The 16,495-nt window shown below is 46.8% G+C and overlaps 1 protein-coding gene across 1 annotated transcript; it reads right to left on the reverse strand.

The window, feature by feature from the left end:
* Positions 1–8,188, reverse strand: MYOG (myogenin). The gene is made up of 3 exons (XM_034768890.1): positions 7,709–8,188; positions 2,530–2,611; positions 1–870 (listed from the first exon to the last, which is right to left on the reverse strand). Exons 1-3 carry the CDS (start codon positions 8,186–8,188, stop codon positions 749–751), a joined length of 684 nt encoding a protein of 227 aa, XP_034624781.1. The 3' UTR covers positions 1–748.
* Between the last annotated feature and the right edge of the window lie 8,307 nt (positions 8,189–16,495).

Here is a 16,495-nt window from a genome sequence, read left to right on the forward strand (position 1 = left end):
GCGAGCCGTGCCTGAGCGAGGGACAGCGGCCCTCAGGTAACAGAGACCCAGAAACCATTTCAAACGAGACTGCCTTTATTTAAAAAAAAAATCCAAATAAGTTAGCAAAAATAACAATAAAAAACCCCCATCCCGTCAACTCCACACAGCGCTCAGTAGAAAAGACCCCGATGGCAGCATTTACATGGCTCCTGCGCCTGCAAAACGCCAACTGGCAAAGGAAGTTGGTCAAACAGCATCTTTAAAAAAAATAAAAAAACCCACACACAAACATTGGCCCCCAAAGAAACAAACTTCCACAAACAGGGAACAAAACACAAAGCACACACTGGAATCCTTCCTTCTCACATGGAAGTCGTGTTGCTTCTGCCCCCCTCCCTTAAGTACTAGTTACAATAAATCATGTCAAAATGCTTTGATCAGTCACTTCTAGCCCTTTCTTTCAGAGAGGCCGAGAACCCATAACTCCTATTGAAGTGGGGACTCAGCACCCCTGAAAATCAGGTCACCAGCTTGTGTATTAATGTAGGCTTCATTTTAAACAGCCGGTTTATCCTTTGTCTCTTAGCTGACCAAGTGGAAAGACTCTGCAATGATTAGGGAATTGGATAAGTGGCTTCACCAGTTACAGTCTATGACTTTGGACAGGTAAATACATTTTCCAGTGTCTGAAGAGTTCTGGTGCCATATTTCCACCTCATTACCAGCCGGGGAAGACTCTGAAAAGCCCCAGAGGCTTCCGCCAGCCTCAGTTTTGAACCCTCTCTTCTTGGAACGTGACGGCCACATCCTCCACCGCGATGCTTTCAACAATTGAGGACAGGGAGTGGAGGTTGTGGTCTTCAGAGGACTCGTCATTTAACAAGTGATCTACGGAGAGCAAGAGAGGAAACCGAATGAAGGGACTTTGGGGACCAAACTGCCAATGGAGGTGACTGAGGGAGACCCAAGGGGAATGGCCAGGATCCCAGCAGCTGTTGCAGCTGCAAGGAAAGGAACTAATCTGTTCAGGGCCAATGCGCTGTCCGGAAAGCATTTGCCTCGGTCACCAAAGTGTTTCTAGCTCTGCCAGGCCATAGAAGATGGGCACTTAGGGTGTGGCTCTCCCATCATTCCTTCAGGTCCATGGGTGTTACAGGGAGTGAAACTTGCCCAGATTCACTGATCTGCCATGAAAGGTGACAATTGTTCCCTGCTGTGATCCCCTGTCCTCAGCCCTGAACAATTCAGAGGGGTGAGAGAAATGCCAAGCTGGTGGACACCATAAGCAGTTTCTGTTCCCACATGCACGGGCCTTTCTAGGGTAAGTGATGAAATGTCAGAGATGGGAAAACACACTCATCGGGTCACGCGCACCACGTCTTAACAGAACTGGGTCATGAGAACAATCAGAGACTGGAGAACACTGAAAAGATTAGGACTGTTTCCTCATGTCCCCTCTTATTCATCTCCGCTCAGAGGTAAGGTGTACAAAATAATTAATAATGTAATAAAGGGAGATAATGTCTATTCACAAAAAGTTACATGAGAGCAGGGGGGGATGTTCAATGAAATTGAAAGACAGAAGATTCAAAACTGCTAAAGGAAATCCTTTTCTCACTCCAGGAGTGCCTGGTAGAACTCACTGCCACAAGATCTCATTGATTCCAAAGGAGTGGCAGGATTCAGAAAAGAGTGAGATATTTATAACAAGGTTAGCATAAGCTGACCCGTAACTATGGGGCCATGAGGGCAGGTTATCCCATAACTGCTAGTGCAGGTTTCTCCCTCTGAAGCAGCTGGCACTGGCCACTGTTAGAAACAAGATACCGGAGTAGCTGGACCCTTAGTCTGATCAGTCTGGCAATTCCTAATTTCCTATTGTCTCATGGACACCTCCTCTCTTGTTAGCAATTACTCTACCCCATCCCTCTCCCCCTCCCCACCACTCCCCCAATGCTTGTGGGAACATCAACACTTGCTGACATGGGAAAAGGCCTTTCAGGAAGCAAGGAATATGGCTGGTTGAAATTTTTCCATTAAATCTTCTGTCCAACAGTAAATTGGGTTTTTAATTAAATGAAAAATGTTCAGGTAAAGTATCTGCTTTATGAGGAAAATTTACCATTTTTTGTTGGAAAACCAAAAAAACACACACCCCAAACTGAAGATTTGCAGCAGAAAATGGTTTTTAGCTGAACATTCTTCAGTTTTCAGAATTTTTGTTTTGGTTTGGTTTTTTTCCAACAAGAAGTCCAAATTTCCCCTGGAATAAAGCATGCATTTTTCCAGTCAGCCCCAGTCCTGAATGTATTTCGAGATGATATGAGTTAGCAGCTGGAACTAAGGAGGAACCAAAACCAGTGGAGCAGCTGCTTTCTCCATTGCCAACTGCAAGTGGGCCCTTCCATCATACAGCCTGTGTCTTAAACCTGTGTTGCGTCTACCCTGAACCAGGGCAGTCAGAATAACCCAGCATGATGGCCTGACAGACAGGAAAGAATATGGATAGAAAAGAACAGGCCAGTCTGGGGCGTGTGCTCTGCTTACCTCCAGGGTGACTGCTGAACTCCAGCTGGGTGCTCCACTCTGGGCTGCAGGAGGCGCTGTTGGACCCACACTCACTGGCCACCTGTAATTAGGAGGAGACAATCACCATTAGGGTTACTCATGCAAAGAGCTCTACCCTCACACTGGGTCATCTCCCAGGTGTGCTCTGAAATGCTCTACTCAGTTAGCCCAGATGGCCCTACCTCACCTCTCCCTCAATCCCAGTGAGAAAAGCAAACCTGTTTTAAAACGTTCAGTCCATGTAGAAACACATGGCCACTGTCTCCAACCTGCTCAGAGTGAGAAGTCCTATACTTTAAATATTAATTAAGAATCCAAGCAACGAGCTCCCAAGGTGGATTGTGTGAGATCCATTGGCAAGGATTGGACCTTGAAAAGAGTATCCAGATCTCATAAGTGGCAGATCAGATCATTAATGGCTGTTTTGTGCTCATGGGAGCTGAGAGTATGTGAGCAGGATTAGGGTATTGTTGTTCTACCTTAACAGGTCCCATGATGGTCTAGCTCAGTCCTTAGGAATATTTTTGTCCCTTGGAGCCTATGACAGAATCTCCATTCCTGGGATTCAAGAAAGAACAGGACAGTAAATTGGACCCTGACAGGATCAGCTGCTGTGAAGGACAATAGGGGCTTTAACTCTGGTGAGTATTTCTACACATCTGTGTAGGGTCAATTGTTAACAAGCCTGGGATTGGGAATTATACTCGTTGCATATAAACAGACCTGTCACCTAGACTTCTAGACACTATCGTAGGGGAGACGGGGATGGGGGAGGGATAACAGAAGATGCCATTGGGTAGGGCTACACTGGGGTTGGAGGTCATGCAACAGCAATCCCCACTCCTTAGCCCTCGCGCTGGGCTGGTCTTCACTAGAGATTTTTATCTGGAGTTAACTGAGTGCTAATTGACTTGTAGTACTTAACACAGTTGTAAAGGCTGGGATGGACCAACTACATGTTTGATCAAGGCTACAAACACCACTAGGGATTAGCTTAGGGTTGCTTCTCCACCCAGTGGATCATGACCCCAGGGAGGGAGGGAGTGTCAGAAAAGGCAATGGGGCTCAAGGGGGCATTGAAAATGTTATTACAATCTCTAAGCAAAGAAAATCTTGCTCCCTCACTGCTGATGTTTCAAAGTCGAGTACTGTCTGCCGCCCTCTCAAGAGTCCCACACAAGTACATTCTATAGGAATAGCATTGACACATTAGTTACTCTTGCCTTGCAAACGTAAGGGGGTTCGCAAATATTTCACTTAAAAGACTGGGTTACCAACCTGAAAAGTTTGAGAAACACTGGCCTAGGGTGAAGATCAAATGTAGCCTGGCACAAATGTGTGTGGGGGGGAAGGGCGTTGTCCACACCACCTTTTTTATATCTTGAGATAACTGGCAATTCTTTAACTCTAGGTAAAAAGTCTAGTGAAGACATATGCCCCTTCTCTCTTCTCACACATTAAACAGGGAAACAGTGCGCGAAATCACTGGCATTTATACAGACTGATCCGCTCCCTTGGGTTGTGAAGCTGTCTTCACTGCAAAAAGAGGTATGTTTTTCTGTCAAGATAACTAACTTGAGAGAGCAATCTTGATGTAAAATCCTGGTGTAGATGGGACACTGTAGTTTTCACTTCGATGAAGCAAGTTGTGGTAAACCCCAGGAAGGGGAGACAGGCTATAGGATTGATCTTATCTAGCTATATGGAGGTAAAAGCTACTTTTGCCTTGTCTCCACAACATTTTTACATCAATGTAACCAGCTTGAAATAAAAATGCCCCAATTCTTTGCAGTGAAGGTATGACCTGCATTTGGAAAGACGTTATTGTTTAACAGAATCAAAACCATTAGTGAATCAAAATTCATCTTCTCTTGTATTTTGTTTTTCTGTGGTGATTTACATTGTTCCAATTATCCAGTAAGTTAACCCACAAGCATGATATGGTTGAAAAATGGTAAGTATTGTCCAGGGAAAAAATTCAAACTTTTCCATGGGTTTTTTTGAAAATTATTTTTCTGCTAAGTGAATTGAAATGTATAATGTTTGTTTTGTTTCAGAGAGAAAAGGTGGGTGACATAATAGCTTTTATTGGCCCAACTTCAGTTGGTGAAAGAGGCAAGCTTTTGAGCCACACAGAGCTCTTCTTCAGTTCTGTTTCATGTTTAATTGAATATGTCCATTTTGTTTGGGCTTTTCATTTCCTTGGTTTTTGTTTGTTTTATCCCCAGGGAAAAGGGAGAGAAATGAAAAATATGGAGAAAAAAACTAAAAAAACCCAAAAAACAATTTAAAAGGTCAGTTCATAACAAAACCATATGAATTTTTCAGTTTGACTTTTGTCCAAAAATAGAAAAATGTCATGGAATTTTTTTTCACAAAAATGTTAGATTTTACATTATACACTTAAAGTAAACGCTTTCAATCAGCCTTACCAAGGAGTTGGGAGGAGGAGAAGAGGTAAGGAGGCTAAAATGGGTTAAAGAAAAGTTAGTAGTCCTGACAGTTTAACATAGCACTTGCCTGGTTCAGGTTGTTTTGGTAGCAAATTCCAATTGAGCATACGTTCTAGTTTTCATGCCTTTGTTCCTATAGCTTTGCCTCATCTGGTTTTTTACTTGTGGAGATTTTTCTTAATTTTGATCATTATAATGAAAGAAAAGTAATGAAACAAGAAAGAAAAAAAACATTTCACAGCCAGATCTGCGCCTCGGGAACTGTGATCCATAGAGCACGGGTAGCAAGATATTGCAAACAAAGAGCTCCTCCGGTGAGGTCCTGAACACCCTCAGCTCCTGTTGACCACAATAGGAATGCGAAGGGTGGTGAGCCCCTCACAGGATTCAGCCCAGAATGCATTGCAGTCTTTACATTTCCTAAAATGTGCAAAAAAGTCATGGAAGTTTTGCAGTATTGACAAGTCTTACATTTTTATCAGGAGTCTCATGATAGTCAGTATTTTTCCTAAATCTCCAGTTCCTGAAGTCAAGTGACTACATGGCTATATCAGCTGTCTGTTGTTGTTGTTTTAAAGTAAGTTTCTAGCCCCGGGGGTTGCAGAGAAAAGCTTGACTGGAGTGTAACTCTAGTGGTTGAGAAACCAGGGGGCAAATAAAAAGAACCCAACGTGTATTATCTTTTAAAAATCTCATCATTTTTAAGACCGTCTTGTTGTTGTGGTGGGTACTGACCAGAGCTAGGCAAAGAATGGATTTTTCAGCTCACTGGCAATTCCAAAACATTTAAAAAATAAAACGGTCTTCGGTCAAACTGAAAACAAATGTTTTCAATTTTTTTAGGAGAATTGAAAAGTACAACAAAAAATTCAATGTGAAACAAAAAAATGGACCCAGCTCTAGCCCTGACTCACAAGTTTTGAATGTGTACGGTTGGCAGTTCTGGTTCTGAGACTCCGGGTTGGGCCCGGATGCCCTTGTGTGGCACTTGGATGGGCACACAGAATAAAACAAATGTGCTAAACAGGTGGCCTCTTTCCCAGACACACCACGTCCTTTTGCCCGCTCCTTTACACATGCACGGGGGCTTGCCACTCAAGTGCCATCTGCTGCAAAGACAGTTCCAGGTGCCAATCGCATTTGCTGGAAGGATGTGCAGACATTTGCTCTTAACGTGCCTGGCTCAGGGACCTTTCTATAAGACTAGCAGAGGAAGTTAACTTTTTTTTATTGCCTAGAGCATTTACTGCCCAAATATTATGATCCAATATATACACCAGATTCTCATTACACGGCATCTGCTCTAGCCACACTGAGTCCAGGCACAAGGCTGTTTTGACAAAGCAGAGCAAAGCACCGAGGACATACTGGTGAATCTGCCCTGACACATCCACCTGCAGGAAGACATCCTATGCACAATAAAGTGACTCTTTCCTGGGCAATGCCATCTTGCAGGGACTGTGTCTTGTTTCAGTCTAAGCCTTTGTGAAAGGAGAAGGGCGGTGCTTGCCCATGCAGACAGGAGCATCTCAAGATCCCTCTTGGTTTGCTTGTTGGCATTATCAGCAGCCATGAGTTGTACCTGAGCTTGGCCTAAGGAGGAGCCTGGGGGGTTCTTGTGGAAGGGGTTAGAAGGCATAGCAGGCATTTAATACTGAAGAGTAAAACTGCTTTGCACCCTGTGCCCATGTGGCTGCTCGCACTGACCAGGGGATTGTCACCCGCTTTCTTGACTGGGCTCCACATGCCCATTTCTGGGTCACTTTTGCCAGCTCATTTTCAGATGTCACCAGCCTCCACTGTCAGCCCTTCTAGTCCATCTTCCCCTGGACTAGGAGGCAGGGGGTGTAAATGCAGGGAAGTGGCGGTCACTCTGCTCCCTCTCTATGGGCGGGGTCCGGCTGTGGAAGCTGCAGTCTCTCTATGGGCAGTAGCCGGCTATGGAAGCTGCGGGGTCTCTCTATGGGCGAGGGTGGGCTGTGGAAGCTGCGGTCTCTCTATGGGCGGGGCCGGCTATGGAAGCTGCGGTCTCTCTATGGGTGGGGCCGGCTGTGGAAGCTGCCGTCTCTCTATGGGCGGAGGCCAGCTGTGGAAGCTGCGGTCTCTATGGGTGGGGCCGGCTGTGGAAGCTGCCGTCTCTCTATGGGCAGGGGCCAGCTATGGAAGCTGCGGTCTCTATGGGTGGGGCCGGCTGTGGAAGCTGCCGTCTCTCTATGGGCGGGGGCCAGCTATGGAAGCTGCCGTCTCTCTATGGGCGGGGCCGGCTGTGGAAGCTGCGGTCTCTCTATGGGCGGGGGCCGGCTGTGGAAGCTGCGGTCTCTCTATGGGCGGGGGCCGGCTGTGGAAGCTGCGGTCTCTCTATGGGCGGGGCCGGCTGTGGAAGCTGCGGTCTCTATGGGCGGGGCCGGCTATGGAAGCTGCGGTCTCTCTATGGGCGGGGCCGGCTGTGGAAGCTGCGGTCTCTCTATGGGCGGGGGCCGGCTGTGGAAGCTGCGGTCTCTCTATGGGCGGGGGCCGGCTGTGGAAGCTGCGGTCTCTCTATGGGCGGGGGCCGGCTGTGGAAGCTGCCGTCTCTCTCTGGGTGGGGCCGGCTGTGGAAGCTGCGGTCTCTCTATGGGCGGGGCCGGCTATGAAAGCTGCGGTTTCCCTGGGCAGGGGCCTGCTCTGGAAGCAGCAGCTCCCTGGGTGGGGCGATGGGAACTTACCCCTGGCTGCGAGGCAGTGCTGCGGTAACGCAGGTCCCTCTGCTCCCGCTCCTGCTGGTTGAGGGTGCTGAGCAGGCTCTGCAGGCGCTCGATGTACTGGATGGCGCTGCGCAGGATCTCCACCTTGGGCAGCCGCTGGTTGGGGTTCAGTAACGTGCTCCGTTTCAGGGCCTCGAAGGCCTCATTCACCTTTTTTAACCTCCGCTTCTCCCGCAGGGTGGCGGCGCGGCGCCGGTCGATGGAGACCGTTTTCCTCTTGCAGATCTTGCACGCCCAGGGCAGACACTGGCCGGGGCAGTGCTCAGGCAGGGGTGAGCCCTTCTCCTCCAGCCCTGTCCTGCCCTCCGGACACAGCCCCAGGCCCGGCCGCTCTTGGTACACCCCCTGCTCGTAGCCCTGCAGACGGGAGCTCAAATAGTTTTCGCCATCATAAAATCTCTGGTCTGGAAAGAAGTAAGGGCTGGTCTCGAAGAGCTCCATGGGCAAGCGGCTGGCGGGGAGCAGCCTCCTCCGAGTGTGTGGCTGAGCAGCGGCTGCTCTGTCTCCTAACACCAACTGTTTGGTGGCATTTAAACCCTGGCGCTGGCATTAAATCACAGAGATAAATATAGAAAAACCTAAAGGAAACCTGAGCCTGCCCTAAGCTGCTGCCTCACATCAAAACTTGTCCATCTGATTTCATGTGCTCTCCCTGCGGGGATTAGGCTGCCCGGGGCTGTGCTGCGTCTGGGGGGAAACGGGGGGGCTGGCATGTGTTGGACAGCGGCTCGGCCACCTCGCAAACAACGGCCTTGTTTGAGTCCTTCTCATTTCTTCTCTTTCCAGCGATATTGATGATCAGGCTGCGCCCAGGGCTGGCAGCTCCACACTGCATTCCTGCATCATCTGCTGCCTTCAGTTACTGCTCCAGGCCAGGGCCAGCGCCTCACAGCAGGGCCCAGGGCCGGGCCCAGCCTGCACTGAGGAGAAAGGCCAGCTCAGCTCCCAGCTCTGACAGGGGCAGGCCCTCGAGGTGTCCCTCACACACCAGGCTCTGCCCGCACTGCCCCATGGTACTGGCTTGTACTGCCCCTCCCCTCACACCCTGCTCTGCCCCGAACTGCAGGCCTGCTCTGCCTGGAGCCTCAAACACCCTGCCTCTCCCCTCACACCCCGCACTCTGCCTTGAGCCTCACACTCTGCCCCTCCCCTCATTGCCCACCCCACCCTTCCCTTCACGCCCCACTCTGCCCCACCCCTCACATCCTGCCCAACTCTGCCCCTCTGCTCATGCTCCACCCTTCCCTTCCCCTCACGCCCCACTCTGCCTGGAGCCTCACACACTCTGCCCCTCCCCTCGCATCCTGCCTCACTCTGCCCCTCATCCATCCATCCATCCCCCTGCACACCCATCCCTCCCTCCTCACACTCACCCATCCATCCATCCATCCATCCCCCTACACACCCATCCCTCCCTCCTCACACTCACCCATCCATCCATCCCTGCCAATACTCATCCCTCCCTCCATCCCCATACATACTTATCCAGCCAGCTCCCTATACACCCATCCCTCCCTCCTCACACTCATCTGTCCATCCCTCCCTCCTCACACTCATCTGTCCATCCATCCCTCCCTCCCCCTACACACCAATCCATCCATCTCCATACACATCCATCCATCCCTGCCCATGCTCACCCATCCAGCTAGCCCCCTACACATCCTTCCATCTATCCCCACAATTGCCCAGCCCTTCCCGCAGTGGTCCCCAAACTCTCCATCCTCCCCATTATATTGCTCCCAGCAGAAACCCTAGGAAACAGGCCAGTCCCCAAGGTGCTGGAGATTAGTCAGTGTCCTGTGGTTTATTATTAAGCATTTGTATTGTGGTAGCACCTAAAGGCCACAACCAAGTTGGGCCTCACTGTGCTAGGCGCTGTAGAAACATATAATGAAAAATAGTCCATGCCCCAGTCAGTATTCGTGCAGAGCAGCCAGGAGTCCAGCTTTAAGGCTAGATTTTCCAAAGAGCTCAGCAGGCTGACTCCAGAACTCTTTTGGGAATCTGGCCCCACATCAGGGCACAATGCTCAGTGTATCCCCTGGGAAGGGTGAAAAGCAAAGCGAACAGTTGTTCCAAGGAGGTAGAGATTTTGTGCTGGATGTTTACAGTGGTAAGCCATCCCCTCCAACAGAGGTGAGCATCTTATTGATACTAACACTTCCTCCTCCTCTACCATCTCAAACAACTGGGCAGACATTAACTAAGGGAGCTTCTCCACTCCCCTGTGTGCCCCCAATTTGCAAACTGGGAAACTGAGTCACTGGGAAACCGAGTCACTGTGTGCAAACAGCAGTGCCAGGATTTTAACCCGCGTCCTAGCTCCTAGCCACCTGCTCTGGCCACATCCCTCCATCTTTGTCTTTAGTGTTGATTATTTTTGCATTAGGAACGTAAAAAACTTCCAACCATCTCCTCCAATTCGGGGAGAGCCATTCTCCTGCTCCAGGCCAAATACCAGCTGCGGGATTGGTCAGTGGAAAGAATGTCAGCGAAGGGAAGGGCAAAATGTGATCGTATTTTCCTTCCCCAAATCCCCACCCGCAGTGGGAGGAACTTGCAGTTTAACATTCACTTCTTAACCCCTATGCTTAAACTCTCAGTGACTTCAGGCCGACCTTGAGCATATTTAGAATCTGCTGCTGGTACAGGCAGAAATCAAAGCTGCCAGCAGTTTGTCTCTAAGGACTGGCCCCTTTCCGGTGTCCCTTACTGATCTGCGACCACTGGAAAAGTGGCACCCATTCAACTTCTAAAAGGAGGCAGAGTGTCATGAGCCGGAGGATGAGATTGTGGCCCTTCCCAGTCCAGATACTCCCCATCGGCATGTGAGATTTTCCATTACCAGATAGGCACAAAGGTCACAGAAGGCCCCCATAGGCTGTAAGGTCCAACTTTCCGCCACTCGCCAACTCCATGAGTGTTTTCTTCTGACCTCTGAAGTGTGCTTACCCCCTACCCGACCCCACCCCAAGTGTGCTATCCACTACGCCATCCCCTCCGTAGGAGTGGAGCACCCTACAGGATTTAGGACAATTTTGTCTGATCCCTTCCCGGCTCACTGTCCCAGCAGCTGCAGTCCATTTGAGTCTTGTCTGAGTCTGACCCAGACCAAACCCTCTGCCAGCATCACCCCCGATGGTGATTGCTGTGGGTGGAAGTCTTTAAAACTTTGCTCACAACAGTATGGGGAACTGGCGGAAACACAAAGGCCTTTAGATAAGGTGCTGAAAACAGCAGGCCCTGTGTCTGGGTGATTCGTAATCCAATCCCCCTTGCTCTGAGGGCTAAACCTCTGTCTGCCAAGGAAGTATGGAAGTGTCGTAGCATCTGAGGTTTCATGGCAAATAGTTACACAAACTATAAAACTGTTGGAAGAACAACAGTGACACACAGTATGGGCTTCACGCTCCACGTAGCTCTAGCGTCATCTCTGGCCTGGTAGGGTTAAGGATGAGAATTCTTTAAATATATCAGGAACAAAAGCGATCCCAGCAGCGGTGTAGGTCCGTTACGAGATAGAAGTGATACAATGGACAGGAATGAATCAGAAAAGGCAGACGTGTTCTGCAAATACTTCTGTTCTATGTTTGGAAAGAAGCTGATGGTGTATTCACAGCTTACAGTGATAATGAAATACTCTCCATTTCAACACTAACTAGGGAAGATGCTAAGCAGTATCTACTGAAGTTAAACATTTTTAATCTGCAGGGCCAGATAACTTGCACTCAACTGTAATAGAAGAATTAGCCTTAGAGCTCTCCGAGCCATTGATACTGATGTTGAAAAGAGCTCTTTGGACCATCGATGTGGATTTCTAATGAATCTTGGAATACTGGGGAAATTCCAGGGGATTTGGATCCAGGTTAGTCTGACTTTGATCCTGGGCAAAATCACGGAATGGCTGATATGAGATGCAATCATTAAAAGAATTAATGGATGGCAGCATAATTACTGTCAATCAATGTGGTTTCATGGAAAATAGGTCTTGTCGAACTAGCTTGATATTGTTTTTGATGTGATTACAAGTTTGGTTGATAAAGAAAATTTGCATTGACATAATATACTTAAACTTCTATAAGGAATGTGACTGTTCCACACACAGCATGCTACTAACACCCTAATTAAAAAAATTAGCAGTCTACAAAATCAAAGTAGCACATATTAAATTGACTAAAACCTGGCTAACTGATAGATCTCACAAGGATTTGTTCTTGGCACAATGCTATTCACTACCAACGGTCTGGAAGAAAATATAAAAACTTTGGTAAACTGATGGAGTGGTAAATAATGACAAGGACTGGTCAGTAATACAGAGCAATTTGGATTATTTGGTAAACTGCGCTCATCTGAACAGTATGAATCCTAATATTGCAAAATGCAAGGTCATACATCTAGGAATAACCTGGCCTCTGTAGGTCACACTTACAGGATGGGGAACAGTTCCCTAGAATGCAGTGATTCCAAGAAGGACTTAAGAGGTTATGGTGGAAATCTATTGAACATGAGCTCGCAATGCAATGCTATGGTTAATAGAGCTAATATGACCCTTGGATATATAAGCAGATGAATATCAAATAGGAGTAAGGAAATGGTATTTTATATAGTATTGCAGAGACCATTACTAGTATACTGTGTCCAGTTCTGGTGACCACATTTTTTAAAAGGGTATTGAAAAACTGGAGAAGCTTCAGAAAAGATTTACAAGAATGATTCAAGGTCTTGTAGCAAGAGACTGAAGAAGCTCAATTTATTTACTTTATTAAAGGGAAGGTTAAGAGGTGACATGATCGTGCTCTATAATATCCTACATAGGGAGATTTCCAGAGGGCTCTTTAATCGAGCAGACAATGACAAAATAGAGGAGCTGAAGACTTCTTGGACAACCAGATTTGGGAAGCATATTATCCTGGATTCAAGTAAGACATGAACTGGCCACCAAGGAATCTGAGAGAGATAAGAACATAAGAACAGCCATACTGGGTCAGACCAAAGGTCCATTTAACCCAGTATCCTGTCTTCCGACAGTGGCCAATGCCAGGTGCCTCAGCAGGAATGAACAGAACAGGTAATCATCAAGTGATCCATTTCCCTGTCGCTCATTCCCAGCTTCTGACAAACAGAGTCTAGGGACACCATTCCTGCCCATCCTGGCTACTGGTTCATTTTTGAACCTTGTTATAGTCTTGGCCTTCACAACATCCTCTGGCAAAGCGTTCCACAGATTGACTCTGTGTTGTGTGACAAAAAACCTTCCTTTTGTTTTTTTTAAACCTGCTGCCTATTAATTTCATTTGGTGACCCCTAGTTCTTGTGTTATGAGGAGTAAATAACACTTCCTTATTTACTTTCTCTACACCAGTCATGATTTTATAGACCTCTATCATATCCTCTCTTAGTCATCTCTTTTCCAAGCTGAAAAGTCCCAGTCTTATTAATCTCTCCTCATACAGAAGCTGTTCCATACCCCTAATCATTTTTGTTGCCCTTTTCTGAACCTTTTCCAAACCCAATATATCTTTTGTAAGATGGGGTGACCACATCTGCATGCAGTATTCAAGATGTGGGTGTACCATGGATTTATATAGAGGCAATATGATATTTTCTGTCTTATTATCTATCCCTTTCTTAATGATTCCGAACATTGTTTGCTTTTTTGACTGCTGTTGCACATTGAGTGGATGTTTTCAGAGAACTATTCACAATGACTCCAAGATCTCTTTCTTGAGTGGTAACAGCTAATTTAGACCCCATCTTTGTATACATATAGTTGGGATTATGTTTTCCAATGTTCATTACTTTGCATTTATCAATACTGAATTTCATCTGCTATTTTGTTGCCCGGTTACCCAGGCAGGGACTTAACTATCTTGAGTAGTTTTGTATCATCTGCAAATTTTGCCACCTCACTGTTTATCCCTTTTTCCAGATCATTTATGAAAATGTTGAATGTTGATCCCAGTACAGACCCCTGGGGGACACCACTATTTACCCCTCTCCATTCTGAAAATTGACCATTTATTCCTACCCTTTGTTTCCTATATTTTAACCAGTTACCAATCCATAAGAGGACCTTTCCTCTTATCCCATGACAGCTTACTTTGCTTAAGAGCCTTTGGTGAGGGACCTTGTCAAAGGCTTTCTGAAAATCTAAGTACACTATATCCACTGGATCACCCTTGTCCACATGCTTGTTGACCCCCTCAAAGAATTCTAGTAGATTGGTGAGGCATGATTTCCCTTTACAAAAACCATGTTGACTCTTCCCCAACAAAATATGTTCATCTATATGTCTGACATATAGTTTCAATCAGTTTGCCTGGTACTGAAGTCAGACTTACTGGCCTGTAAATGCCGGGATCATCTCTGGAGCCCTTTTAAAAAATTGGTGTCACATTAGCTATCCTCCAGTCATTTGGCACAGAAGCTGATTTAAATGATAGGTTACAAACTACAGTTAGTAGTTTTGCAATTTCACATTTGAGTTCTTTCAGAACTCTTGGGTGAATGCCATCTGGTCCTGGTGACTTATTACTGTTTAGTTTATCAATTTGTTCCAAAACCTCCTCTAATGATATCTGAGGCTGGGACAGTTCCCAGATTTGTCACCTATAAAGAATGGCTCAGATCTGGGAATTTCCCTCACATCCTCAGCCATGAAGACCAATGTAAAGAATTCATTTAGTTTCTCCGCAATGGCTTTATCGTCCTTGAGTGCTGCTTTAGCATCTCGATCGTGCAGTGGCCCCACTGGTTGTTTAGCAGGCTTCCTGCTTCTGATGTACTTAAAAAAAATTTGCTATTACTTTTTGAGTCTTTAGCTAATTGTTCTTCAAATTCTTTTTTGGCCTTCCGAATTAAATTTTTACACTTCATTTCCCAGAGTTTATGCTCCTTTCTATTTTCCTCACTAGGATTTAACTTCCACTTTTTAAAGGCTGCCTTTTTGCCTCTCACTGCTTCTTGTACTTTGTTGTTTAGCCACGGTGGCACTTTTTTGGTTCTCTTACTATGTTTTTTAATATGGGCTATACATTTAAGTTGAACCTCTATTATGGTGTCTTTAAAAAGTTTCCATGCAATTTGCAGGGATTTCACTTTTGGCGCTGTACCTTTTAATTCTGTTTAACTAACTTCCTCATTTTTGTGTAGTCCCCGTTTCTGAAATTAAATGCTACAGTGTTGGGCTGCTTTGGTGTTTTTCCCACCACAGGGATGTTAAATGTAATTATATTATGGTCACTATTACCAAGTGGTCCAGCTGTATTCACCTCTTGGACCTGATCCCGTGCTGCACTTAGGACTAAATCAAGAATTGCCTCCTCTTGTGGGTTCAAGGACTAGCTGCTCCAAGAAGCAGTCATTTAAGGTGTCAAGAAACTTCATCTCTGCATCCCGTCCTGATGTGCCATGTACACAGTCAATATGGGGATAATTGAAATCCCCCATTATTATTGAGTTTTTTATTTTTATAGCCTCTCTAATCTCCCTGAGCATTTCACAGTCACTATCACCGTCCTGCTCAGGTGGTCGGTAATATATCACTACTGCTATATTCTTATTATTCGAGCATGGATTTACTATTCATAGAGATTCTATGGTACAGTTTGGTTCATTTAAGATTTTTACTTCATTTGACTCTACGCTTTCTTTCACATATAATGCCACTCCCCCACCAGCATGACCTGTTCTGTCCTTCCGATATATTTTATACCCTGATATTATTGATTATTCTCATTCCACCAAGTTTCTGTGATGCCTCTTATATCAATATCCTCATTTAATATGAGGCAATCTAGTTCACCCATCTTATTATTTAGACTTCTAGCATTTGTATATAAACGCTTTAAAAACTTGTCACTTTTTAGCTGTCTGCCACTACATGATGTAATTGAATGGGGCTCTTTTTCATTTGACTGTTGATGTGATCAGAGAGGAGGCCTGGTAGTTCATAACTACCAGAGGCAAGAGGATGAGGTGGCATTCTACACTGCTGGAGGCAGGTGAAGATGGGCAGACTGTGACCACTAGAGAGAAGAGGACCAGTGTGCATTCCACACAGGTAGAGGTTTCCAGTTGGTACCAGGTTCTCAGTATGGAAACTGCAGAAGATCTCTGAAGATACAGTTGGTTGAATGAAATGGAGAGGTGCATGGGGACACACCTGTGGACAACTGTTCTGCCTGACCTGTCAGAAAATCAAGCTTACCCATAAAGAGATTTTCAACCATCCAAGGAAGACCAATGATCCCTGCTGGAAATTCAGTACTATGAAGAATAGAAAGAACATTCTGCAAGTGACCGGTTGTAGCAAGGCGGTGTGGTGCCCCACAGCCCTGCAGAGGGAAGAACCTCCCCTGACACCAACGTGGGTAGAGCCAGTGGATCCTGCGCCTGCCCCGCAGAGGTCACAGCGCAGGACAGGAAGTATAAAAGCCCAACCCCAGAGCTCACTTGGACTACAGAGGCCAGATGCCTGTGGCCTAGCTCCGGGTTGGGAGACGCCGGCAGGCCGCAGCCGACCCGAGGACTGGCCGGGCCAGCCAAGCCTACCCCTTGCCAGCTACCCAGAGGAGCAGCCAAGCCTACCCCTCGCCAGCTACCTGGAGGAACCGATGGTGCTGGAAACCTCTGAGGACACCGCCCTAACCCAGGTACCTTATGCGGGGGAGTCCGGAAGTAGTCCGGGGGCAGCCAACCCTAGTCTGGCGGCAGCATTACCAGAACCAATGTCAGTGTGTTGCGGTC

Source organism: Trachemys scripta, chromosome 4 (genome assembly GCF_013100865.1).
Source record: "Trachemys scripta elegans isolate TJP31775 chromosome 4, CAS_Tse_1.0, whole genome shotgun sequence".
Taxonomy (NCBI): domain Eukaryota; kingdom Metazoa; phylum Chordata; order Testudines; family Emydidae; genus Trachemys; species Trachemys scripta.

Excerpts from the sequence above, each read along its gene's own strand:
- MYOG (XM_034768890.1), bottom strand. The coding sequence starts at position 8,188 with ATGGAGCTCTTCGAGACCAGCCCTTACTTCTTTCCAGACCAGAGATTT. Across the intron at positions 2,612-7,708 it reads GCACTGCCTCGCAGCCAGGG|GTGGCCAGTGAGTGTGGGTC; the intron begins GTAAGTTCCCAT and ends TCCTAATTACAG. Across the intron at positions 871-2,529 it reads GTTCAGCAGTCACCCTGGAG|ATCACTTGTTAAATGACGAG; the intron begins GTAAGCAGAGCA and ends TGCTCTCCGTAG.